Source organism: Rhinolophus sinicus, chromosome 4, assembly GCF_057876585.1.
Source record: "Rhinolophus sinicus isolate RSI-liver-muscle chromosome 4, RSI-T2T, whole genome shotgun sequence".
NCBI lineage: Eukaryota > Metazoa > Chordata > Mammalia > Chiroptera > Rhinolophidae > Rhinolophus > Rhinolophus sinicus.
Genome location: NC_142504.1, coordinates 50503021 through 50529438, shown reverse-complemented (window position 1 = coordinate 50529438; position 26418 = coordinate 50503021). Strand labels below are relative to the sequence as shown.

Sequence of the window (26418 nt, the reverse complement as noted above, 5' to 3'; positions counted from 1 at the left end):
CCATCTTACAGTTCAGTTTTTTGGTTTTTTTTTTGGTTTGTTTTGTTTTTAGAAAACTGTTATCCCCAAAAAACAGTTCCCTTGTGCCTGTTTGCAGGCAGCCCTTTCTCCCTCCCCCAAACCCGGGCAGTCACTGATCTGCTTTGTCTCTATAGATTCGACTTAAAATTTTATTTTTGTATAGATGGAACCATATAAAAGGTAATTTTATATATGTAGCTTCTTTTACAGAGCACAGTGTTTTATTTAGGCTTCTCTATGTCATTGCATGTATAAATACTCCATTTTATTGCTGAGTAATATTCTATTCTATGGATCTACTCACTTTGTTTACACACTGATAGGTTGATGGACATTAGATTGGTTATAATTCTTGGCTATTAAGAATAATGCTTCCTTTCCTCCCTCCCTTCACACCGTCTTTTTGAAGAGCAAAATTTATAGTTTTGATAAAGGTCAATTTATCTGTGTTTTGGTTTGCATGTTATATAAGAAATTTTTGCCTACCCTAACATTGCAAAGCTTTCTTTCTTTTTTTTCTTTAGAAGTTTATAAGTTTATCTCTTAAATTTAATTTTTTTATACATTGTTAAGTTCATTTTTTTCATAGAGATATTCATAGTTGTTTGAGCACCTTTTGTTAAGAAAAAGACTCTTTCCCCCCCTTATATTATTTAATTATAAATTTGTGGTATTTTGTACCTTGCAAATATTTAAGTCTCTGTCAAACTTTCTCCTAATGGTTTTAACATCTATTGATAATTTTTGCCTAAATCTTTTAATTTTTTTATCAGGGATTGTCAAAGAGTGATTTTCAATTTAAATTATTCCTCTGTTTATTAGCTGTGATTCTTTTGTAAAGAATAACTTTCACTCAACTAAAGATACTTTGGTTGCCCTGAACTGCAGTTTCTTTTTAAAATGATGGACAAATGCTTAAATTTTGTACTTTTATTGCCAATTTGCAGAGTAATGAGTTGATAGAATAGTCACCTCCAGTGGTAGCAAATGAGGCATGATTTTGTTCTCTTTCGTTTTTCCTTCATTGTATTTTTTCAAGTATTGTTATAGAATCATATACTTTTATATATTGTGTTTCAATAAATTTGTTGCTGGATGAGACTGCTAGAGTTGTAACAAACTAGACTAACAGTGACTTAAACAAACATATTAGTCTGGATGTAGGTGGTACTAACATTGTTCCAGGTATTCAACAAGGATTCAGGTCTTTCTTTCTATTCTGTCATCTTTAGTGTCCTCTTGCTTGTCACATCACGGTCACAAGATAACTGTGACACCCCTAGGCATTTGCCCATATTCACGGTGTGGCAATGGGGCAGTGCCAGCTGCCAGTAAAAGGCAGTGTTACAAAATCCTTCCCCAAAATTGCCTTAGCAGACCTGTCTTTATGTTTCATTGGCCAAATCTGGGTCACAATGTTACCCCAGCTGTCCAAGCAAGTATGTGGCCAGAAGGAACAGAATTGTCGACATTGGCTTAGGCTACTCATGAGCCATTGCCTGGGGCGCATTGTTACCCTTGGAGAAAATTTGGTTTTTGCTAATAAGAAAGAAGGAGGGATAACTACCCTATTTCCTTGAAAATAAGACCTAGCTGGACAATCAGCTCTAATGCGTCTTTTGGAGCAAAAATTACTGTAAGACCCGGTCTTGTAGTAAAACAATAGTAAAATAAGACCGGGTCTTATATTAATTTTTGCTCCAAAAGATGCATTAGAGCTGATTGCCCAGCTAGGTCTTATTTTCGGGGAAACACGGTAGTAAAGCCTGCCATAAGTATTTTTAGTAAAGCATGGAATGGCTGGAATTATTATATTGTATTACTTTATATAAAAATAAGCCATATTTATTTATTTAACTTAAAATTTATATTAAAAGAATAAGGTTTGGGGGCTTGCATCTTAATATTTCATGATTTCTTTCATTATCCATAAAATTCATTTTATTATTGAACAAATTTTAGTGTCTTATCTAATATGATAAGAATGTTATTCTAAGTATTGACATTATTTAAAAACTTTTATTTAATGCCAAACTATGAATTCATATAGACTATGTTCTTCAGATTTATTTTGAAAAGAAACTTGGAAGTTAAAATAACCTTTTTGTCTATATTGATTATTCCTTTACTCTCTTCTCCATTTTCTTAGGGTCTCTATGTATTATCACTTATTTTTCTGCAGAACCTTCTTCCAAACTATGTTTGCTTTCATTTCTTTTCTCTTCCTTTTTTTCCTCTCTCATTTTTCCCTTACCTTACCACAGGTCTTCATTTTTTATGCTTCTCTTCCAAAAAGGCTAGAATAAAGTTGATTTCTGGTTGATAAGATCATACTGTGCTATTAAATGTCCTACGTAGTTGCTTAATTTCATTTGGGTTATACAGTGTTGACTGTTGATGGTTAACAGGTTCTGAAATAATCATATTAGGTTAGCCAAGAAGTACATATCAAGCATTAATGGGCTGCATGTGACTGAATCAGAAAAGCCCTGGTAAGCTCTGAATCACAGCCAAGGTAGCTAATGTAATTCTAGCTTTTAAATTACATTATTTAATGTGATTCTCTCTTCCTTTGGTACGTGTAATCTCCTATGGAGCTCCATTAAGTTTTCAGTGTTTCAGGCATGTTGTAGCTCTAGGAAAAATGTCATGTGTTATGTATCTTGTTAGGACATACGCACACACAGATATATAAACTGCCTTAAATATTTTGTCCTAAAGTACACTTGTAATGTATAAGGTGTGAGATTATCAACACTACTCTTGATAAATAAAATATTTGGATTTTAAAGCTTCTTCATTATTGTGCATGATTAAGGTGCTATACTTTTTATTGTCTTAAAATTTACCTGAAAATCAGCCTAATTTTATTAAATGTATATTCTATGCAGAGTATGGTTTAAAGAATTACCTGTTTTTTGGTAATGATCTGTATCCTTTCTCTGGTATTTAAAAAAGAAAAGCCCCCCCACCCCCCCGCAGTAAGGATTGTCTATAAAGTGAAAGATACCTGCTCTTTAAATTTTTGCTTGAACGACTTAGCGTCTTTCTCACTGTAACCTCTGTCTTTGGGAAAGCCAAGTGGGAGACGTATTGATCATTTCTCCCTCTCCGCCCCACCTCCCCCATATTGTTAATCTGATTCCAGGGTTCCTTATTGTTTGTTTTAATTGAATATGTAATGGCTTACTAAGCAAACATTGAGGAAATACTGTAGTCCTGAAACCTCCTCACTAATTGTTTTGGAGGTAAAATTTCTTAATTTCTGCTTGTCTTTCTAGTGAAAATCAGTTGGAATCAACTCAGACTTGATTATAAGGCAAACAGGTTTGTGAACTGAGTCACATTGTGGGATATGCATGGACTGTAACAGCAGAATAGCATCAGCAACATGTATATTCTACATTTGGCACTTTTCTTTAGTCAACACGTGTTTCTTATATATATGAAACCTAAAGAAAAATAATTTAAATGCTAAAGAATTATTTTGTTAGGAGACAATGTAAAATGTGATTTTTACTCTTTGTGATACAAGGATTATACGATCTTTTCAGAATTAATATATCATCCACAGTGGAATCCTGGTCTTGTACATTTCTGTCATTTTTGCATTTTTTTCTAATTTAATCAAATTCTGCCACTCTTTCCATTTTTAATTTCAGTTATGTGGAGCTTTTAAAATCCTGTCAAACTTTTGACTTAATGCTATATGTATGCCCACAAATGTCATTCATTTCATATTAGCCTATAACTTAGTAAATGCTAGAATTTTGCTTGCTGTTTCTTGGAACAATCTTTACAGTAGCCTACAGATATATCTCTGTTCTATTAGCTCAGTGCCAGCTGTTGCTTTGGTTACAGTGTTCCTGTTTTGGCAAGCTTTTTAGGGATCTTAAACAACTGTGTTTCTTTTCTGACTGTATTCTTGTGAGATTTTATTTTCATCCATGTAATGCTACCAAGACATTGAAAAAGAAAGAAAAAATTACATCTTATTTATTTCTTAAGCAGAAAAAAATAATTTTAATTTAAAAATATGGTTGTGCCATCTTCTGAAATGCTTTTGAAGTGGTAAAATTCTATCTTGATCTACTTGTGAAATTATTCTTTCTACTTGGTTGCATGGTCTTTCATTGCATTTTATGAGGTGTGATAAAAAAATATGGTGAATGTTTAAATAAAAAAATTGTTACAGTAAAAGACACATTGCCATTAATCCCAATCAAAATATTCCCCCTCACTTCGAACACGCTTATCCCAAATATTCCCCCTCGCTTTGAATGCACTTATCCCATTGTTCTTGCCACTTTCTGAAGCAGTTCTGGAAGTCCTCTTTTGTGAGTGTCTTCAGTTACGCTGTCGTGGCTGCCTCAGTGTCTTAAATCGATTCAAAACATTGACGTTTCATGGTCATTTTTACTTTGGGGAAGAGCCAGGAGTTGCATGGTGCCCAATTCAGTGAATAAGGTGGATGAGGACACACCCTAATTTTTTTATTCGACAGAAATCGCTGTACCAGAGGTGATGTGTGACATGGAGGCTTTCTGTTGGGATCACAAAACACAGTGAATGCCTCTGCCAAGTGCCATCAAATGGAAAGGCAGGGATCTTCAATACGGGAAGCAGCACAGCAAACCTTAGTAACAGTGTGTGACAAGTTTAAACTTGTTCGGTGCAGCCAGTCTGGTGTGAGCTACAGTTGTGAGAAGGTGTGTTTTAAAATGTGCCATAAATCATCCTCTGTCATGACAATGCTCCATGTCGCACATTGCTTCTGGTATGGCAATTTCTGTCAACTAAAAACATTATGGTGTGTCCTCATCCACCTTTTTCACTGGATCTGGCACCATGTGACTTCTGGCTCTTCCCCAAAGTCAAAATGATTCAGGACGATGAGGCAGCCATGACAGTGCAACTAAAGACATTCATGAAAGAAGACCTCCAGAACCTCTTCAGAAAGTGGCAAGAACAATGGGATAAATGTGTTGGAAGCGAGGGGGAGTGTTTTGAAAGAGATTAATGGCAATATGTCTTTTACTGTAATAATTTTTTTTTTAAATTTAAACATTCACAATATTGTTTGATCACACCTCATGTATTACAGTTTATGAATTTGGGAAATGTCATGTAAGGTTAAGTGATTTGTTCAAGATCACATTGACAATTTGTAGAAAAAGTATCCTTAGGGTATTGACTGTCTCATTTGAAGAGAAGACATTGTCTAGAAAACATTGCTCCCTTTTCAGTAGAAGTTTATTTGTTTAACATGGTATTTTTCAAATGTGTTTAGTCTGTCTTTTTTGAGCTCTCTTACAATTGCCAGAGCATATTTCTCACCTGCAAAATTGGTATATCTGGAGATGTCCTAAAATCGAGTGGTGATAGGATGGCCTGTTGCAGAGTATATAATAGGGAGTGAAGGTCCCAAGAACTAAAATTGGCCTGTCACTAACCACCCGTGGTAGGAAACCGTTTTGGAAACCATAGTTTCCTTAGCTGTAAAATGAGCATCATAATACTTACTCTACCTATATTTCGGTGAAAGAATTGTAGATGGGAAGAACTTTTAAACATTGTTGTCCAGGGGAGAAAGCATCTCCATCTAGAATACTGTCTCCACAGATCAGGGTGGAGCAGTACAATGAATATAGACCACCAAGGCCACAGAGGACCGAGAATGGGTCTGTTGTGAAGGAAGAGGTTTGGTAGGTGGTGGGGAAACAGAGGAGTCCTAGCGCTGATCCTAGAGCTTAGAGAAAATAGGCACACAAATCAGGCAGTTCAAGACAAGCAATGAATCCGAGTGTTCACACTGTACTTGTCACGATTACCTGTGAGATGAGAAAGAGGATCCTATTAAGGACAGTTTATGATTTTACTAATGTAAACTACGCTGGACCTGTGATTTGCAACAGAGAGTGGAGAGTCAGTTGAGTGAGGCAAGAAGCTGATTAACTGTTTACTCGTGAATTAAAGCCATCAAGCTTCCTGGAGAACGCAGTGACCCAGGTTTCTAGGAAAGGAGTTTTTCCATGGGCAGTTTTCGGGGAGACTTTAAACTTGAAGACAGTGTGCACGTGCCTCTTGGCAAGATTGGCTAAGCTGTTTACTGTACAGATAACATAAGTACTGGTTTCCCAACAGTGACCTGCAGGTTTTATCAGTTCCCAGTAAAATTCAAAAGAACAAGATAGTGACTTTTTCATAAAACAGTATTCATGCTATGAGTGAAAGAGTGTCTCTGATTCTGAGGATTTTACCCCCTTTTTTGTAAGGTGGTGAAATAACCATTTTTTTTGTTTCATTTTTTTAACGATTTTTATTAAAATATAGCTAACATACAATATTATATTAGTTTGAGGGGTACGCCATAGTTATTCAACATTTATATACCTAAAGAAGTGATCACCATAAGTCCAGCAACCATCTGACACCATACTATACTATCACAATACTATTGACTATATTCCCTATGCTGTACATTACATCCCCATGGCTTACTTGTTTTATACTTGGAAATTTGGACCTCTTATTCCCCTTTACCTTCCCTCCCTTTTTAATTTTTCAATTATAGTTAACACACAATATTATATATTAATTTCAGGTGTATAGCATAGTGGTTAGACACTTATGTAATTTAAGAAGTGATTCCCCTGACTAGTCTAGTACCCACCTGGCACCATGCGTAGTTATTACAATATTATTGACTATATTCCTTATGCTGTACCCTACATCCCCATAACTACTTTATAACAACCAATTTGTACTTCTTAATCCCATCCCCTTTTTCACTCATACCCCAACTCTCCTCTCATCTGGCAAGCATCAAAATGTTCTCTGTATCTATGAGTTTGTTTGTTTCTGGGTTTTTTGTTTGTTTGTTTGTTTTTCTTTAGATGCCACATTTAAGCAAAATCACATTGTGTCTGTGTTTTGCTGTCTGACGTACTCCACTCAGCACAATACCCTCCAGGTCCATCCATGCCACTGCAGATGGCAAGAACCCATTCCCTTCCCTGGCCAAACAATATTCCATTGCATATACCGTGTTTCCCTGAAAATAAGACCTAGCCGGACCATCAGCTCTAATGCGTCTTTTGGAGCAAAAGTTAATATAAGACCCAGTCTTATGTCATAACATGTCATGTCATGTCATGTCATGTCATATCAGACCCAGTCTTATAATCTTATAAGACCCAGTCTTTAAATAAAACTGGGTCTTATATTAATTTTTGCTCCAAAAGATGCATTAGAGCTGATGGTCTGGCTAGGTCTTATTTTCGGGGAAACACGGTATGTACCACCTCCTCTTTATCCATTCATACATCTATGGACACCCAGGCTACCTCCAAATCTTGGCCATAGTAAACAATGCTGCAGTGAACATACGGATGCACACGTCTATTCGAAATACTGTTTTGGATTTGTTCGGAGAAATGCCCAGAAGTGGAATTACTGGGTTCTTCTTTGTCTCCTGTTATAGCCTTTGTTTGAAAGTCTATATTTTGTCTGGTATAAGTATTGCTACACCAGGTTGTTGTTTTTTCCTTTTCCATTTTCATGAAATATCTTTTTTCATCCCTTTACTTTCTGTGTATGTGTGTCTTTCAATTTGAAGTGAGTCTCTTGTAGGCAGCATATATAAGGGTTTTTTTTTCTTATCCATTCAGTCATCCTATGTCTTTTGATTGGAACATTTAATCCATTTACGTTGAAGGTAATTTTTGATATGTAGTTATTGCAATTTTATTCATATTTTTTATCTTTTTCTTTTCCTCATTAAACTTTGTTTTCATGGGTCTCAAAATACTGTGACAGATTTTTGGTCAAGTTGTTTTCATTGAAAAGTATTGATTTGAAAACTAATAACTTAAAAACTGCCACACACAGTAATACCCTCAAATGGGCCACAAAATATTTTCCTTTCCTCTTGAAGGTTTTATGATGCATTGTAATTATTAACCAGGCTTTTACTATGAAACTTAAATGGCCTATTGAGACAAAACAGTTCTCAGACTGTTCTTACACTAATGGTTAAGACTGGGGTGGCAGGTGTTGGGGATATTATCCATTTAGCCTTCTGAGCTTTCTGGGCAGACTTGGTGACCTTGCCAGCTCCAGCTGCCTTCTTGTCCACTGCTTTGATGACACCCACAGCAACTGTCTGTCTCATGTCACGAACAGCAAAACAGCCCGAGGAGGGTAGTCAGAGAAGCTCTCAACACACACGGGCTTGCCCAGAACCATATCAATGATGGCAGCATCACCAGATTTCACAACCTTCGGGCCATCTTCCAGCTTTTTCCCTGGATGATGATCATTCTTCTCCTTCAGCTCAGCAAAGCAATGTGAGCTGTGTGACAGTCCAGCACAGGTGTGGATCCTGCACTGATTTGGCCTGGATGCACCTGAGCCATGAAGCCGGCTGCCTCCACTGGTGGGTCATGTTTGCTGTCACCAGACTCACTGCCATGATGATGAACATCTTTGACAGGCACATTCTTGACAGTGAAGCCCATATTGTCCCCCGAAGAGCTTCATTCAAAGCTTCAGGTGTACATTGACTGGAGCCAAGGTGACCACCATGCGGGGACACCAGTCTCCACTGGGCCCACAGGGACAATACCAATACCACCAAGTTTGTAGACATCTTGGAGGGGCAGACTCAGAGGCTTGTCATTTGGATGAGTTGGTGCAGGTGCAATCCAGAGCTTCAAGCGGCGTTGGTTCCACTGGCATTGCAGTCTGTAATGGGTGACTTTCCACCCCTTGAACCCAGGCATGTTAGCACTTGGCTCCAGCATGTTGTCACCGTTCCAACCAGAAATTGGTACAAATGCGACTGTGTCAGCGGTGTAGCCAATTTTCTTAATGTAGGTGCTGACTTCCTTAAGGATTTCCTCATATCTCTTCTGGCTGTAAGATGGCTCAGTGGATCCATTTTAGATCCATAATTGTTAACACCAACAATTAGTTGTTTCACACCCAGTGAGTGAGCCAGAAGGGCATGCTCACGGGTCTGCCCGTTCTTGGAGATACCTGCTTCCCACTCGCCAACACCAGCAGCAACAATCAGTACAGCACAGTCGGCCAGAGATGTGCCTGTAACCATGCTTTTCATAAAGTCTCTGTCCTGAGGATTCAATGATGGTCACATAATACTTGCTGGTATTGAATTTCCTCACACATGGAGATATCAGCAGTGATCCCATGCTTACGTTCAGTTTTCAGTTTATCCAAGACCAAGGCATGCTTGAAGGAGTTTATTTCCCATCTCAGCAGCCTCCTTCGCCAATTTTTCGATGGTTCTTTTGTCGATCCCACCACATTTTAGATCAGATGACCAGTAGTGGTAGACTTGCCAGGATCTGTGCGTCCAATCACAACAATGTTCATGTGTGTCTTTTCCTTTCCCATTTTGGGTTAGATTTAGCGATGGTTTCACTATACCTGTGTTCTGGCAACAAGCCCGTTGTGAAAATGTGTGTGTGCGTGCACGCGTGTGTCTTAAAGAAGTCCCTCTAACCTTCCTGGTAATACTGGTTTGGTGGTGATGAACTCCTTTAGCTTTTTCTTATCTGGGAAGCTCTTTATCTGTCCTTTGATTCTAAATGATAGCTTTGCTGGGTAGAATTATCTTCTTTGTAAGTCCTTGCTTTTCATCACATTGAATATTTTGTGCCAATCCCTTCTGGCCTGCAAAGTTTCTGTTGAGAAATCAGCTGACAATCTATGGGAGCTTCCTTATAAGTTACTAGCTCCCTTTCTCTTGCTGCTTTTGGGATTCTCCCTTTGTTTTTAACCTTTAGTGTTTTAATTATAATGTGTCTTGGTGTGGGCCCATTTGGGTTCATCTAGTTTGGGACTCTGCACTTCCTGGCTTGTATGTATATTTACTTAGCCAGGTCAGGAAAATTTTCAGTTATTATTTCTTCAAATAGGTTTTCAACTCCTTGCTCTCTCTCTTCTCCTCTGCAAACACCTATAATGCGAATGTTAGTATGCTTGATATTGTCCTAGCAGCCTCTTAAACTATCCTCATTTCTTCATTTCTCTCTCTCTCTTTTCATTCCTTTTTCTTTTTGCTGATTTTTTTTAAAGATTTTATTGGGGAAGGGGAACAGGACTTTATTGGGGACCAGTGTGTACTTCCAGGCCTTTTTTCCAAGTCAAGTTGTCGTCCTTTCAATCTTAGTAGTGGAGGGTGCCATTCAGCTTCAAGTTGTTGTCCTTTCAGTCTTAGTTGTGGAGGGTGCAGCTCAGCTCCAGGTCCAGTTGCCGTTTCTAGTTGCAGGGGGCACAGCCCACCATCCCTTGTGGGAGTCAAACCATCAACCTTGTGGTTGAGAGGACGCACTCCAACCAACTGAGCCATCTGGGAGCTCAGCGGCAGCTCAGCTCAAGGTGCCGTGTTCAATCTTAGTTGCAGGGGGTGGAGCCCACCATCCCTTGTGGGACTCAAGGAGCTGAACCGGCTACCTTGTGGTTGAGAGCCCACTGGCCCATGTGGGAATCAAACTGGCAGCCTTCGGAGTTAGGAGCATGGAGCTCTAACCGCCTGAGCCACCGGCCGGCCCTCTTTTTACTGTTTTGATGGGTGTTTTCTGCTACCTTGTCTTCCAAATTGTTGATTCAGTCTTCTGCTTCATCTGGTCTGCTGGGGATTCCTTCTAGTGCATTCTTCACTTCAGTTATTATATTTTTCATTTCTGACTAGTTCTTTTTTATGGTTTCTGTGTCCTTTTTTATGCTTGCTATCTCTTTGTTGAAGTTCTCACTAATTTCCTTGAGCATCCTTATAACCATTGTTTTGAACTCTGTATCTGGTAGGTTGCTTGTCTCCATTTTATTTAGTTCGTTTTCTGGAGTTTTCTGTTCTTTCATTTGGAATGCCTTTCTTTGTTTCCTCATTTTGGCTGCCTCTCTGTGCTTGTGTCTATGTATTCAGTAAATTTTGTCCGGGTAGCCTTCTATAGTAGGTGCCCTATGGGGCCCAGTGTCGCAGTCTCCCTGGTCACCTGCTCTGGGTGCTCCAGGAGTGTCCCTTGTGTGAGTTGTGTGTGCCTCCGTTATAGCTGAGCCTTGATTGCTCTTGGCAGGTCATTGGGTGGGATTGACCCTGAGGCTGACTGGCTCTGGGGTTTGGCCATGTCCACCGCTTATGGGCTGCTATCTGAGGGGTTTACCCCACTGATCTGGGTTCACCCCAGTGGGCTGTGATGCCTTTTGAGTGTGCTGCTTTTGGGGCTATTTGGTGTTGCTCTGCCGTGGTCTGAAGCCAGTCTCTAAGTTTGTGGGTTCTGAGGCCTCTTGGAAGGGGCTCTGGTTCAGACCCAGGTCACCCACTGCTTGTGACTAGCTGGGGACTACCTCGTAGGAGGTACAAAGTGATCCATTGTTGGTCACTGCCTTTGCCGGACCTGGAGGCGCATGGGAAAGGCTACGTTGCATAACTGAAGGCAGCTGCCACCAGTGCTGTTCTTGGGATAGCTCCACAAAAAGCCAGGACACCCCAAGGCCTGCTGCCACCTGCCTGCTCCTGTAAGGTTCAGCTGCTAATAAAGTCTCTGTGCAATAAGGGAGTTGGGTGAGGCAGGGTCTCGGTGTCACACGAGTGAGACAAGTTGTGGTTACCAGGTTAGTGTAGATTCTGGTTTGGTGCTAGTGCTGAGCCTGGAGCTACTCAGCAAATGTCTCAGAGAATCCAAGGCCAGTTGGCACCCGCTTGGTGCCCACGGACCCCCAGTAGTTTTCTTAGAAAGAGTGCAGGCCAGTCTGGCTGCTGGGTGAAAATATGTGTCCATCATTGGTTGAGTTGGGTGGGGCAGGGTCCTAGCGAGTAACCAGGGTGGAGCAAGCTGAGCTCCCCCGGTCAATTCAGATTCAGATTTGGCCATTGGTATGGGTGGAGGACTAACGTAGGAAAGATGGCACCCACCTACTGGCTACACTGAAGGAAGAGCTCACACGGCGAAAATGGTGACTATTCTCCAGTCCTTGCTGTAGAACCACACAACTCATTTCTCCCCGTATATCTCCAACACCCCCTGAGTCACTGTCCCTCTGCTAGAGCCCTGGTGTGTGTCTGTGTGTGAGTGAGTCTGTGCACAGGCCCTTTAAGCGGACATCTGTGCTTCCTACAGCCTCTGTCTCACCTAGATGGTTAGCTTCCCCACTGTTTTTCACAGCCAGATGTTGTGGGGGGCTCTTCTTCCTCGCAGCAGTATGCCGGGCTGTGGGCTTAGTGTGGGGCTGGGGTCTCTCGCTTCTCCAGGGTGAACCTCCGTGGCTGAGATATCTCTCTAGATTCTTAACTGACACCTAGAGGTTAAGGACCAGCCCATTCTGCATCTCCACCCGCCTACCAGTCTTGGCATCTTCTTTGTATCTTAGTTATAAAACTTCTGTCCAGCTAGACTTCAGATGGTTTTCCAGGTTGATTGTTCTGTAATTTAATTGTAATTTTAATATGTTTATGGGAGGAGGCAGGCACAGTGTTTATTCTGTCATCTTGGATCCTCCCTCCAGGCATATGTATTTATTAACTTCTGGTAAAATACACATAACCAAATTTACCATCATAACCACTTCAAGTGTATAGTTCAGTATTGAGTATATTCACGTTATTATGCATCCTGTCTCCTGAACTCTCTTCATCTTGCAGAACTGAAACTCAATACCTGTCAAACAAGTCCCATTTGTCTCTTCTCCCTCCCCCCAGGTTCCTGGTTTCTGTCTCTATGAATTTGACTACTCTAAGCACTGTCTTCATATAGCAGATAATATATAAGTAATACTGTCTTCATATAAATGCAATCATAAAGTATTTTTGTATGTGTGACTGGCTTTTTTCACTTCACATAATATTCCCAAGATTCTTATGTATTGTAGCATGACAGAATTTCTTTCCTTTTTAAGTCTGAGTACTATTCTATTGTATATATACCACATTTTCTTGCTCCATTTGATGGACACTTGAGTTATGTTGCTCTTAACCTTCTCTTGATTTTCTAGGGCTGCTATAACAAATTATCACAAGCGAGGTGGTTTAAAACAACATAAATTTATTTATTCCCTCACAGTTCTGGTGGTTAGAAATCCAAATCTTGGTGTTGGCACGGCCATGCTCCCTCTGAAGGCTCTAAGGAAAACTCCTTTCTTTCCTCTTTCAGCTTCTAGTAGCTGCAATCAGTCCTTGAAATTCCATGTCTTGTCTCTGTATCATTCCAATCTCTGCTTCTGTTGTCACATGGCCTTTTCAGTATTTGTGTGTTCTTCTGTTAAAAGAACATCAGACATTGGCTTTAAAGCCCACCAAAATCCAGTATGACTTTATCTAAATGACATCTGCAGAGACCCTGTCTCCAAGTAAGGTCACATTGTGAGTTTGTGGGTAGACATGCATTTTGTGGGGACACTGTTCAACCACTACACCCTCTAAAATTTAATCCATTGTAAAGCATATAAACATTCGGCAGCTCAGGCTTCCACAACAAAATACCATACGCTGGGTGGCTTAAATAAGAGAAATTTATTTTCTCAGATTTCTGGAAACAGGAAAGTCCAAGATCATGGTTAAGCAGGTTTCAGTTTCTGGTGAGGCCTTTCTTCCTGGCTTCAGACTGTCGCCTTCTTGCTGTGTTCTCACATGGCCAGGAGAGGGAGGAGATGGCAGAGTGGGGGAAATGCAAGCGCTGGTGTCTCTTATAAGGGAACTAATGCCATCACACTAGCGCCTACCCTCCTTACCTCATCTAACCCTAATTAGATCCCCAAAACCCGATCTCCAAATATCATCACATTGGGAATTAGGGCTTCAACTGCATTTGGGGTGGAGGAGAACAAAGACATCCAGTTCATAAGATTCAAAATCAAAATGTATATTTTACATTAGGTAATATTTTAGGAGTCAGTTATTTTTAAAAATAGTGATATGTGTGACTGTGCATATACATACACATAAAACTTGCTTATATTGTGCTGGGAAAAAAACTATATAAGATCCATGTGTATGTAATAATTTAATCATTCATATATTGTTTTATTCGATCTAATATCTTTGCCTCAAAATAAACTATAAAGCATTTTTAAGTGCTTTTTAAGATATTTAAGTAGAGGCCTTTTCTGATTCACATTTTTTGTCATAATCTGTTATGTCTTTCATTTTTTGTTCTTTAGACTTTTTAAAATTAAAATATAATAAGCAGAAAAGTGCATATATCATGAGAGTTTAGCTTAATTTTCACACAGTGAACAAACATGTATTACCAGCATTCAGACTGAAAAAGTCTAAAACCTTACCGGCATCCCACAAGTTTTCCATATTCCCCCTTTTCAGTTAACAAGTTCCCCCTGGTAATTATTTTATATATACCAAAAGTTTGAGAGCCACTTATGTAGGTACCTGGATCCAAATTTTCTAATGTTCCAATTTCAACTCCCATTTTTATTCTCTCACTTTCACAGATTCTGTTCTTTATTTACCGCCTTTGTGATTTATAGTTTTTAGCACCCCTATTTTCATTATTATTACTTTAATTTAGCTTGCTACCCAGACTGTGTTCCTATGATTATCCATTTCAAAAGTATTCTCATTTCCAACTAAGAATTCTCCATTGGCACCTTAGATTCATGTCTAACAACTAAATACTTCATTAACAACAGCCTTTTATCCTCCCATTCCTACCTCTTTCCCACCCACTGGTCCAGTGATCTTTTAATTTTCCTTTTATTTTTCCACCTTGTCAGTCCCCATACCTGAAACTTCAAAGGTATGGTAGACTTCTGTAACCAATCAGCATTCAGTTTCTTTTCAGTGTTTCAAAATCCCTTGTATCTGTCCTGTTATTTTATTCACAGTGCAACTCCGTAGTTCAAGCTGTTTTTTCCATCTTTTTAAAACTATTGCCAAAGCTGATTTATTTTCATTTCCTCAGGCAATTTAGATTATGATATTTAGAAAACATGAATGATTTTCTGTGACCAATCAAATAAAACAAAATAAAAATTTCACAGAATGCCATTTGAGTTGCCAATGACCAGACGCTTATTTATGTATCAATGTTATCTTTTATTATTTTTTCATGTACACAGCATTCCAGGCAATAGAGTCTACCTATACACCACTTCTTACGCATATTCTGTAGTTTCCCTCTGTCATTTCTTTGTGTATTCTGTTCTTTTTGCCTCCCCCACCCCCCAAAAAAAAATGCTATGTTCACATGAATAAATGGTTCTCATCCTTCAGAGTCTGACAGTCACCTAGCCCAGTGGTTCCCAAATGCTAGTTCCTAGGTGGCTGCCAGGTCAACTATATCAGAAGCATCTGAAGAGCTTTGAAAAGTAAAGTAACCAGGTCTTAGTCTGGTCCAAATGAATTAGAATTTTTGGAGTTGAGAGCTTATTGGCTATATTTTTATAGAAAAGATCTCTAGTCAGCTTTGGGAATCCCTCCTTTCATTTAACCTCATCTTTTTAAAATTTATGAAATTTATTGAGAAGAGAGAACTCAGTTTCTCAGAGTTACTCTACTTATTTCAATAAGTGGGTAACTTTACTTATTTCAATTATAAATAAAGATGGAGTGATAAGTAAAAGTCCTTAGGAACTAGAATAAAGGCTATTCGTAGCATTCTTTTAAATTTTGGAATATTAATAAATGATCAGAGATCCAATATTTTCTATCACTCATATATGAGTACCAGATATTTTATTTTTATTTTTTTCAGCAAGAGAAAATAATAACCAAATTTAATACTTACATATGGGAACCCTGCATACATGAGAGAGTCAGAGACCCCACATGCAGGAGAGGTTCAGAGATAGAAAGGGAACATTAGCAAGAGAGCACCAGGCATGTTAAATATGTTCTCCCAATCGTCTTTTCAGCAGTCACACAAAGAATGTGTTAGCAAACCAAATTATAAAACGTACTTGTTCATTCACTTATTAAACTGGTTTCTTAAACACCTGTCTATCTAGCACCTGTACTAATGCTACACGTTATAGCAGTGAACAAAACAAATTTGGAATCTTCCCTCAGAGACCTTAAAATCTGATGAGGAAGCAAAATTAATTATATAAATAAAATGAAATATTATTAGTGATGAAGTAATTTGCTGAAAGTCATACAGTTTATCTATAGCACAGCTGGGTTTTCGTCCCAACACTATCTCATTTTAAAAGCCCACATTCTTGCCACTATACCTTGATACCAACAGATCAAGATAAAGGCAACTAATGTTTATTGAGCTCCTTTTCCTACCTTCAGTACTAGATCAGTTAGAAGGATTATTTCATTTTCCTGTGAGGTTGGTGCTATTATTTTTGCCATTGTACAGAGGAGGAAACTAAGTCTCAGGTTAAATAATTTGCTAAGGTTTTGGTGACTAAATGCTATTGTTTGGATTTTGATCTAGGTCTGAGTCCAAAGTCTGTGAAATAGGAATAACAAAAGCTCATAATAGAATTAACAAAGTCAAAAGTTGGTTATTTAACAAGATTAATGCATTAAATTGATCAACACTGGAAAAGATTGATGAAGGTAGGAAAAAAATTTTTTTAAAGAGACACAAGTTACTAGGATTAAGAACGAAAAAGGTAACCTAATACAGATCCAGTAGAAAGTGAAAAATTAGTAAAAGGACATTAGATATAACTATACCAAAGATTTGAAAATTTAGATGAAACAGAAATTTCTAGAAAAACAACTTACCAAAATAACACTAGGAAAATTAGAAAATCTGAATAGTACTTTTGATAAATTGAATTTATCATTAAACACTTTACCGCAAAGAAAACTCCAAGGACAGATAGCTTCACTGGTGAATTCATCCAAACATTTAACAAATAAACCAATGTTATATAAACTCCAAGAATTGAGGAGGAAGGAACACTTCACTGACTATTCTATGAGGCCAGTATAAACTTGATATCAAAATAAGGATATTATAAGGAAGGAAAATTATTAGTTGTCTCTCTTGAAAATCAAAGCAAAAATACTAAGCAAAATATGAGCAAATGTAAGTCAGAGCTATCTAAAAGGTATAATTCATCTTGACTAAGATGGCTTTGGCCCAGAAGTACAGTGTAATTTCTTCAATAAAGGGAAAAACTGATAATCTCAACATTCAGAAAAAGCACTTAATAAAATTCAACTTCAATCTATGATTAAAAATACTCTTAGCAGACTAAGACTAGAACTTCCTTAATTTGATAAAGGTTATCTCGAAAAATCTCAGAGTGAAATACTTAAGGCTTTCTACCTGAGATTAAGGATGACACTAGAACACCACTCATCACTTTTACTGAGCAACATACTGCAGACCCTAATCTGAATAACAAGAAAAAGCAGTGAAATATAGAGGATTGGAAAGGAAGAAATAAAAATTATTCATAGATAATATGATTGTATATATAGAAAATCCAAAATAATCTACAGATAAACTATTAGAATTAAAAACTGAATTTTGAAAGTTTGCTGAAATTCAGAACTATAGAAATCAATTGTTTTTTTTTTTTTTTTTTTTTTTTTAAAGATTTTATTGGGGAAGGGGAACAGGACTTTATTGGGGAACAATGGTCAAATTGTTGTCCTTTCAATCTTAGTTGTGGAGGGTTCTGTTCAGCTTCAAGTTGTTGTTCTTTCAGTCTTAGTTGTGGAGGGCGCAGCTCAGCTCCAGGTCCAGTTGCCCGTTGCTAGTTGCAGGGGGCACAGCCCACCATCCCTTGCGGGACTCAAACCGGCAACCTTGTGGTTGAGAGGACAGGCTCCAACCAACTGAGCCATCTGGGAGCTCAGCGGCAGCTCAGCTCAAGGTGCCGTGTTCAATTTTAGTTGCAGGGGACGCAGCCCACCATGCCTTGCGGGATTCGAGGAATTGAACTGGCAACCTTGTGGTTGAGAGCCCGCGCTACAACCAACAACTGAGCCATCTGGGAGGCAGCTCAGCTCAAGGTGCCGTGTTCAATCTTAGTTGCAGGGGGCAGAGCCCACCATCCCTTGCGGGACTCAAGGAATTGAACTGGCAACCTTGTGGTTGAGAGCCCACTGGCCCATGTGGGAATCGAACCGGCAGCCTTCGGAGTTAGGAGCATGGAGCTCTAACCACTTGAGCCACCGGGCCGGCCCTCAATTGTATTTTAATATACCAGCAACAGAAACACAGAAAGAAAATTTTAATTATCATTTACAGTATCAAAACCCAGCAATTGTGTAGGAATAATTCAAATTAAAGATATATAAGACCTCGTCACAGAAACTATAACATTATTAAGTGAAATTAAAAAAGACCTGAGTAAATAAAGAGAAATACCATGTTCATTATTTAGAGAGCTCAATATTATAAAGCCTTCATTCTTTCTAATTTAATCTATAGCTTTCATACAATCTCAAAATTCCAGAAACTTTTTTCCCAATGGAAATTGTTAAGCCTATTATAAAATGTATATGGAAGTACTAAGAACCAACAAGAGCCTGTACCAATCTGAAAATCAGAAGTGGAGCCTGTACCGATCTGAAAATCAAACCTTTAAAACTTGCTTTGAAGCTAAAATAAGTTACACAGGTAAATTTGTGTAAGGACAGACAAATGGTTTAGAATTGAAGATCCAGAAACCAACACACATAAACGAAAACTTGATTTATTGCAAAGGTTGCTTCTGAAAGCAGGGGTAGGGGGAAGTTTTCATTTGCTTGCTTGTTTTTTCAACTAAACTGTTCTGTCATTTGGATAGTCATGTAGAGAAATACTGAGCATGCCTCCTGTCTCACATTCTACAGAAACTAATTCCAGGTGGATTGTATATCTAAATGTGAAAGGCAAACAGATAGAGTCTGTGGAGTATAACTTCATGAATGAACGGCATCTTCATGAATGTGGAATGGGAAAATTTTTTTCAACAGGATACTGAAAGTGCTAACCATAGCGAGTAAGGTTGATAAGATGGACCACATTCAAATTAAGAACTTCTCTTAAAAGACTTCTTAAGAGTAGGGCAGCATATTTGTAATACGTATCATCTTCAAAGCAATTATATCCAAAATCTATAAACAACTTCTATGCATGTGTAAAACACAGGAATAACCAATGAGAAAAATGGGCAGAGGAGGTGAATATTCAAATACACTTCACAAGAGAAGGTTTCCAAATGGATAATTAACAAGTAAGAAGGGATAACTTCTTAGTCGTCACAAAAAGGTAAATGAAAACGACAGTGCTCACTCAAAAGAATAGCTCAAATTGAAGAGACTGAAATTCTAAATTTTGGCAAGGTTGTGGAGCACGCCACAACTTTCACGTTCCCAGTGGGGATATAAATTGGTGTGATGACTGGGAAATCGGCGTATCTCCAAACACTGAGCATATGAATACATACCATATGACCCAGCAATTCTGTGCTTAACCAGCAGAAATGCATATGCATGCTCGTATGTGTTCACTAAAAGCCGTTCACTAGAGTATTCATGACAGCATTATTTAAAATACCTGAAAGAAAAAAGGAAATAACTTAAATGTACATCCACATTGGAATGGATAAACTAAGTGTAAGTTTCTACACTGGGATAATCGATAGCACTGAAAATGAATGAATCAGTTACTGCCACAGGCAACAACACGGATGAATGTTACAATAAGATACTGACTAAAAAGAGCCAGACACAAACTAATACTTACTTTATGGTTCCATTTATGTAAAATTCAAAAATAGGTAAAACTGATCAATGGTGTTAGAAGTTATGATAGTCGTACTACACGGAGAGTGCACTTGGGGAAGCCACACAAGATTTAGAGGTCCTGATAATATTTGGTTTCACAGTCTTTGTGTTAGTTATATAGCTGTGTTCTGTTCCCTTTCTGGTAATGCATAAAGCTGTGCTTGCATAATTTGCACGCTCCTCTGTATATTACAATTTTTATTTCAATTTTTTTTTTGTAGTTTGCCAACTAACAAATGATACATTTATGTCAAGCAATGAATGTGAATGACTGGCATTAATTGAAAAACGGATCATGTTAATTGGCAAGCTTAAAATTACATCTTGAATTATAAGCATTATAAATGATAAATATTACTATATTAGATGCTTCTTTAATAATGAGCTATATATGTTTCTGTTTTGAAAAGATTGGGGAAGTTAAGTTTTAGAGTGGGAAATTTGAAAATTGGTCCATTTAAGTGAAATATGATTTTCCATGTTTTTCATTTGACGTACACATAACTTACAGTATACATTCATCTGATAACACTGAAACGCAACCGTATGTTGAGAAGCTGTGCTTTTTCAAATCCTTTGAAGATAGTAAAGGCAATAAGTATAATTTTACAGAATTATACTTCAATATTCCAATATATACTGAAATATATATCAATATTCTAGTTTTATAATGTGAAGATATTCTTTGAAGTTGTTTAGATAATGTTTTCTTGGATTATATAGACACTTGAATAGTGATAAAGGAAATTTCTTTATAGCTGCCTAATTTTAATTCTTGGTATCTACTGAAAAGTAAAAAAAATATTATCACTGGATGGAACTAACAACAACCAAAGCAAAGCACTACACCACGTATTTTCAGTTAATTTATATGAATATTTTCTCCCATTTTCTTTGTTAGTACTGAGAGATAATTGACAGTATGTTAAGTTCTATTATAGCCATATTAAATTAAGCTTTTTAAAGTAAAACATTTTAATTTGAAACAGTATCCATTTGCTTCTTTTTCTTTTTTAATTAAAAAAAATAAAAAATGGGTATTGTTATTTATCAACCATGTTTCCTTATGTTTAAGCTGACTCTACTTTGCCTCTGTGTGCATTTGTGTGTGTGTGTATCTGCAGCTTGTACTATTACCAGCACCAGCAGAATTCAGAAGTAACCTTTTGGCTTATTTTATAAACTTAACAGTCAAGAAAATAAAGAAATAATTTAACTTTTTAACTATGTGCCTCTAATAACAGAGTGAATCATAAATGAAACAGGAATTTTAGCTATTTGGGCCTGGGAATATATGTTGGTGTACTAAATTCTGGCTTGATAATTCAATCATTTCCTTAGTGACAAATCCAACTATTTATATCACTATGGACCCGATCTTCTCTTAGGTAGGTTTCTGCTCCCCACCTTCTCACCACTCCCCTCTGCTCCAGCCACCATCAAGGACTCCTTGATGTTTCATTAGCTACTAAGCACATTTCTGCCTCAGCACTTCCGTTGATACCTCTGCTCAGATCTGTATTTCCCTATTTTCTCCTTAGACTCCCTCCATTCAGTGCAGGTCTCTGTTTAAAATATCACCTCAGAGATGCATCCTCTGACTCTTCTCTCTAATAATTCCCATCATTCTCTATCCTTATTCCCTGCTTCATGTTTTCATAGCATTTATCACAACCTGATATTCTGTTATATTTATTTTTTACACATTTCTCAGTAAATAAAAGCTCCATTGAGGGGAGGGACTTGGTTTTATAGGTGCTGTATTTCCAGCATCTAAAACCGAGACAGACACATAGTAAGCACTACAATTATTTGTAGTAAGAATGAGTGAATATAATGAAAAGTAAATATCAATGTGTGTGGCTCTGCCCTCAGTTAACTATGCAAAACTCACTTATTTGTTCTCTAAATAAATGTAGGATTCTTAGTTCCAGCATGGCTCTCTCCATAGGAATTGGTGGTAAATTTTAAATAAATTCTAATAATATAGCAGACTTATGATCTTATCCTTTAAAGGAGGAGGAAAAAGGAAAGGTGGTAATTGTGTACATAATATTTAACTTTGTCTTTCATGAAACAATGGTGAAAAATATTTGTTCGAAATGCATTTTGTTCTTGTCTGATAATTTGTAAATTTTATAGTAACTGCTCAAGTACCAGTAAAAATTGTAGATTTATATTGCTTTTTTTTTCTTCTTCTATGTATATCTATTCCCATCCTACCCACCCCCACCTTTTTAAAGAATCCTACGCAAGTCGGAACAGCTCTTCAGGTTTTCCATAATCTTGGAACTTTGAAGACTACCATTACCAGTGTGGTGGATGGATATTGTGCTGCTTTAGAAGAAAGTATCAGCAGTGCCTTAGATATCAAAGTTTTGACTCAGCCTGCCCAGTCAGCTGCGCGAGGTATGGATACCGTTTATATTTAGCGTCTTTATTTATTTATAACTGAGAAGTTCTTTGAATAGTATGTGAAACACTCAAGTATCAAAGCAATTTAATGACTCATTTTTTAGTAGACAGAAAATGAGAGAAGAAATTATGTTTCAGAATTTATTTATAACATTTTTGCCTAATCAGTGAGTTGAACTGGCCAATTGGTATATTCAGAACTTCTAGATAAAAAGTCTGTAAACTATGGCTTCATTTAGTCCAGAGGAAACAGATGCAAGAAAAAAGAACTTTTTTTTTTCCTCTAAAATCCTTATCCTCACATGTACTTCTTATTGAGACAGAATATTTTTTTAAGGAAATGCCTTCTCTACCTTAGCTTTCTGGGGCTTTTCCTTATAATGATTCTGGTATTTAAGAGAATAATGGGTAACTGTGGAGATAGAAATTGATATCCTTTGGGAACATTGCAACTGTAGCAAAATCTAAAGAAAACTGCTAAAGAAAGGTAGGGGTCCAGGTGGAGAGGAGTAGCCCGCATTAGCACCAGCAGTCTGCAAGCCTGTCCTACCAAGTGCACAGCTGAGGATGTCCGTGTACATTACACACTTCATCGAGAGGAGAGACTGTACGTTATGTGCACCTCTCACTTACCGAAGCAACCCAACTCTGCATTTCTCTCCCGTATTCTTTCTTCCCTCCTATTAATATCGATGAACTATATTAGCTCCTAGCAAAGACCCAGGACACCACTTGTGCTCAGATCCTATCACTCAGCAGCATTGCTTTAGCAGACCCCCTCTCTGTGCCACATCGTCAGTTTGTCAGTTTTTACGAGGCTTTCTCATCATTTATAATCGTGCTCTTGTATCTTCTTCTGCTTAAAAACAACCAAACAAATCTATCTTGACTTTATTTATCTCTTCAGCTTTACTGCCCCATTTTATTGCTTCAGAAAAATTCCCCGAAGTGTTGTCTATATATACTATCTCCAGTTTTTTTCTTTCCATTTTTCTATTGAAGAAGGTACTTTAATCATCATAGAGTTGTCCTAAAGAATAAATGAAATAACACATGTAGAATTAATAGCAGAATTCTTGATACATGGCTAATACTAAAAAATTATTTGCAGCCATTATTACTTTTAGATTTGCTATATAAACCTAATGAGTATAATACACTATACTCATTCATCATTCATACATAAATTGTACTAGATTAAAAAGAGATAGAAGAATCTTAGATTTTAAACAGATTTTTAAAGATTAGCGCCAGCCTCCGATTGAGTCTGTATTAAAACTATTATAGGAAAGTTTTGAACAGAAACTGCCAGAGGAGATTTCACTCTCAGCTTTTCCCAGCAATTATTCTCAGAAAGTTTGACTTAATGTTTAATTTCTAGGAGCAGTTTAATGTCATCCCTCTTGTGTTGCAAGAAATAGGGGGGAAATGAAAGCAGTTCTTCACATGCTGTCAATTCTATTGTATGCCCTTTTGTTGAAAGAATAGTGTTAAAGCCTTATCATCTGTTGATAGTGGATACCATGATTTAATGTAGAAATCTTAAGCATTAATTCTTATTATTTTTAAAAGAGTAATCACTATTTTTATTTTTTTAAAGATTACACCGGCAGTACTAATGTTAATTTCCTGATCTTGTTCCCGATATTGATATTATATAGTAGAGTATCCTTGTGTTTTGGAAATAACATTAAAGCATTCAAGGTTTATAGAGCATCCTGTCGGTAACTTATTCACAAATGATTCAGGGAAGACAATTTTTTTACTACGCTTTCAATTTTCTTATTTTTAAGATTGTTTCAAATTAAAAAAACATACAACATTAATATGATTTTAAGGGAAAAATGTCACCTGTGATATATATTAAAGTTTATAATTCAACAAGAAAAAAGATAAACAAGTCAGTTGAAAATATAAAGACTGTGAATTGGCAATTCAAAGAACATCCAATAAATGTGAAAAGATTCAGTCTCTTTGGAGGATGAACTAGTTAGGAAAATACAAATTAAACAAGCACTATTTCTTGACCGTGAAATTGGCAAAATCTAAGACACAACTAACTCAGTGTTGGGTGAGAGCAGAAATTCTTGTACTCTGATTCTAGGAGGATAAAATGATTCAACCACTTTACTCAATTTTATCAAATTGATCTGTGAGGTTAAAACTGTATACCTTATGATCTTATAATTTCTCTCATGAGATTATATCCTAGAGAAACTCTTGGCACATATGTATAAATATTTTTATTGTACTATTGTTTATAACAGTGAAAACAACCTTTCTTGCAATGGAAAAATTAATAAACTATTAAGTAGACTACTATACAATATTTAAATTAATAAATTTACAAATACAGATAATTCTCAAAAACAGTACGTGGAAAAGTTAGTTGCAGAAAGATACATGCAGTATACTATATTTAAAGCCTAAGAACGTAGTAGACATGATAGATTATATTATATATTGTTCTACATATGTAAATATGTAATAAAAGTATAAGTATATGCATGATAATGATAATAATAAAATTCAAAATAGCATTAGCTCTGGGGAAAGAGCAGGGAAAATGGGACCAGGAAGGGAGGGGTATACAGGGAACTTTATTCATTTTTTTAATTGTTTTTAAAATTTTTATTTTTTAAGACTTTTTTTTAGTGTAGTTTTAGGTTCACAGCAAAATTAAGAAGGTACTGAGATTTCCCTGCCCCCACACCTGCATGGCCTTCCCTTTTTGAATGTCCCCCAAGGATGGTATATTTGTTACCAAGGATGAAATTACCAAGGATGAAATAACATCGACACATCACAGTCACCCAAAGTTTACAGTTTACATTAGGATACACTCTTGGTGGTGTACATTCTGTGAGTTTGGACAAATGTGTAATGACATATCTCCATTATTATAATATCATACAGAGTATTTTCACTGCCCTAAAAATCCCCTGTGCTCTGCCTGTTCATCTCCACAGCTCTCAGCCCTGGTAATCACTGACCTTTTCATTATCTCCGTACTTTTGCCTTTTCTAGAATGTCATGTAGTTGGAATTATACAGTATGTAGCCTTTTCAGGTTGGCTTCTTTCACTTAGAAATATGCATTTAAGGTTCTTTCATGTCTTTTCATGGCTTGATATCTTAGTTTGTTTGTTTGTTTGTTTTTTAGTGCTTATTAACATTTCATTGTGTGGATATACCAATTTATTTATCCGTCTACCTACTGACATCTTGATTGTTTCCAAGTTTTGGCAATTATGAAAAAAAGCTACTATGAAATATCCTTGTGCAGGTTTTCTGATGGACATAAGTTTTCAACTCTGTTGGGTTGTATACCAAGGAGCAGAATTGCTGGATTGTACACTAAGAGTATATTTGGTGTGGTAAGAAACTGCCAAATTGTCTTCTAAAGTGACTGTACCATTTTGCATTCCCACCAGCAAAGCATGAGGGTTCCTATTGCCCCGCATCCATGGCAGTATGTGGTGTTGTCAGTGTTCCAGATTTTGGCCATGCTAATAGGTGTATAGTGGTATCTTACTGTTTTAATTTACATTTATCTGATAATGTATGATGTGGAGCTTCTTTTCATATGCTTATCTGCCATCTGTATATCTTTTTTTAGTGAGGGGGGTGTCTCTTACAGTCTTGGGCCCATTTTTTAATCAGGCTGTTTTCTCATTGTTGAGTTTTAAGAGTTTTTGCATAGTTTGAATAATAGTCCTTTCAGATGAGGTTTTTGCAAATATTTTCTCCCATTTTGTAGCTTGTGTTCTAATTCTGTTGATATTATCTTTTCCAGAGTAAAAATTTTTAATTTTAATGAAGTCCAGCTTATCATTTACTTCTTTCACGGATTGTGTCTTTGATCTTATATCTAAAAAATCATAGCTGTACCCAAAGTCATCTAGGTCTTCTCCTGTGTCGTCTTCTAGGAGTTTTATAGTTTTGTGTTTGACATTTAGGTCCATGATCCATTTTGAGTTAATTTTGTTGAAGGGTGTCTAAGATTCATATTTTTTCCATGTGGTTATCCAGTTATTTCAGCACCATTTGTTAAAGTGATTACCTTTTCTCCATTTTATTGCCTTTGCTCCTTTGTCAAAGATTGATTGACTATATTTATGTGGGTATATTTCTAGGCTTTGTATTTTGTTCCATTAATTTGTCTGTTATTTTGCCAATACTACATCTTCTTGGTTACTGTAGCTTTATAGTATGTCTTGAAGTCAGAAAGTCAGCCTTCCAACTTTGCTCTTTTTCTTAAATATT

The 26418-nt window shown here is 37.1% G+C and overlaps 1 protein-coding gene across 1 annotated transcript in view; it reads left to right on the top strand.

Annotated features, from left to right (window-relative positions):
- Window positions 1–26418, top strand: part of COG5 (component of oligomeric golgi complex 5) — a 310835-nt gene that overhangs the window by 156486 nt on the left and 127931 nt on the right. The window contains exon 8 of the mRNA XM_019745323.3: window positions 21982–22147. Within this exon, the coding sequence (XP_019600882.2) occupies window positions 21982–22147 (166 nt within the window). The remainder of the gene's footprint in view (window positions 1–21981; window positions 22148–26418) is intronic.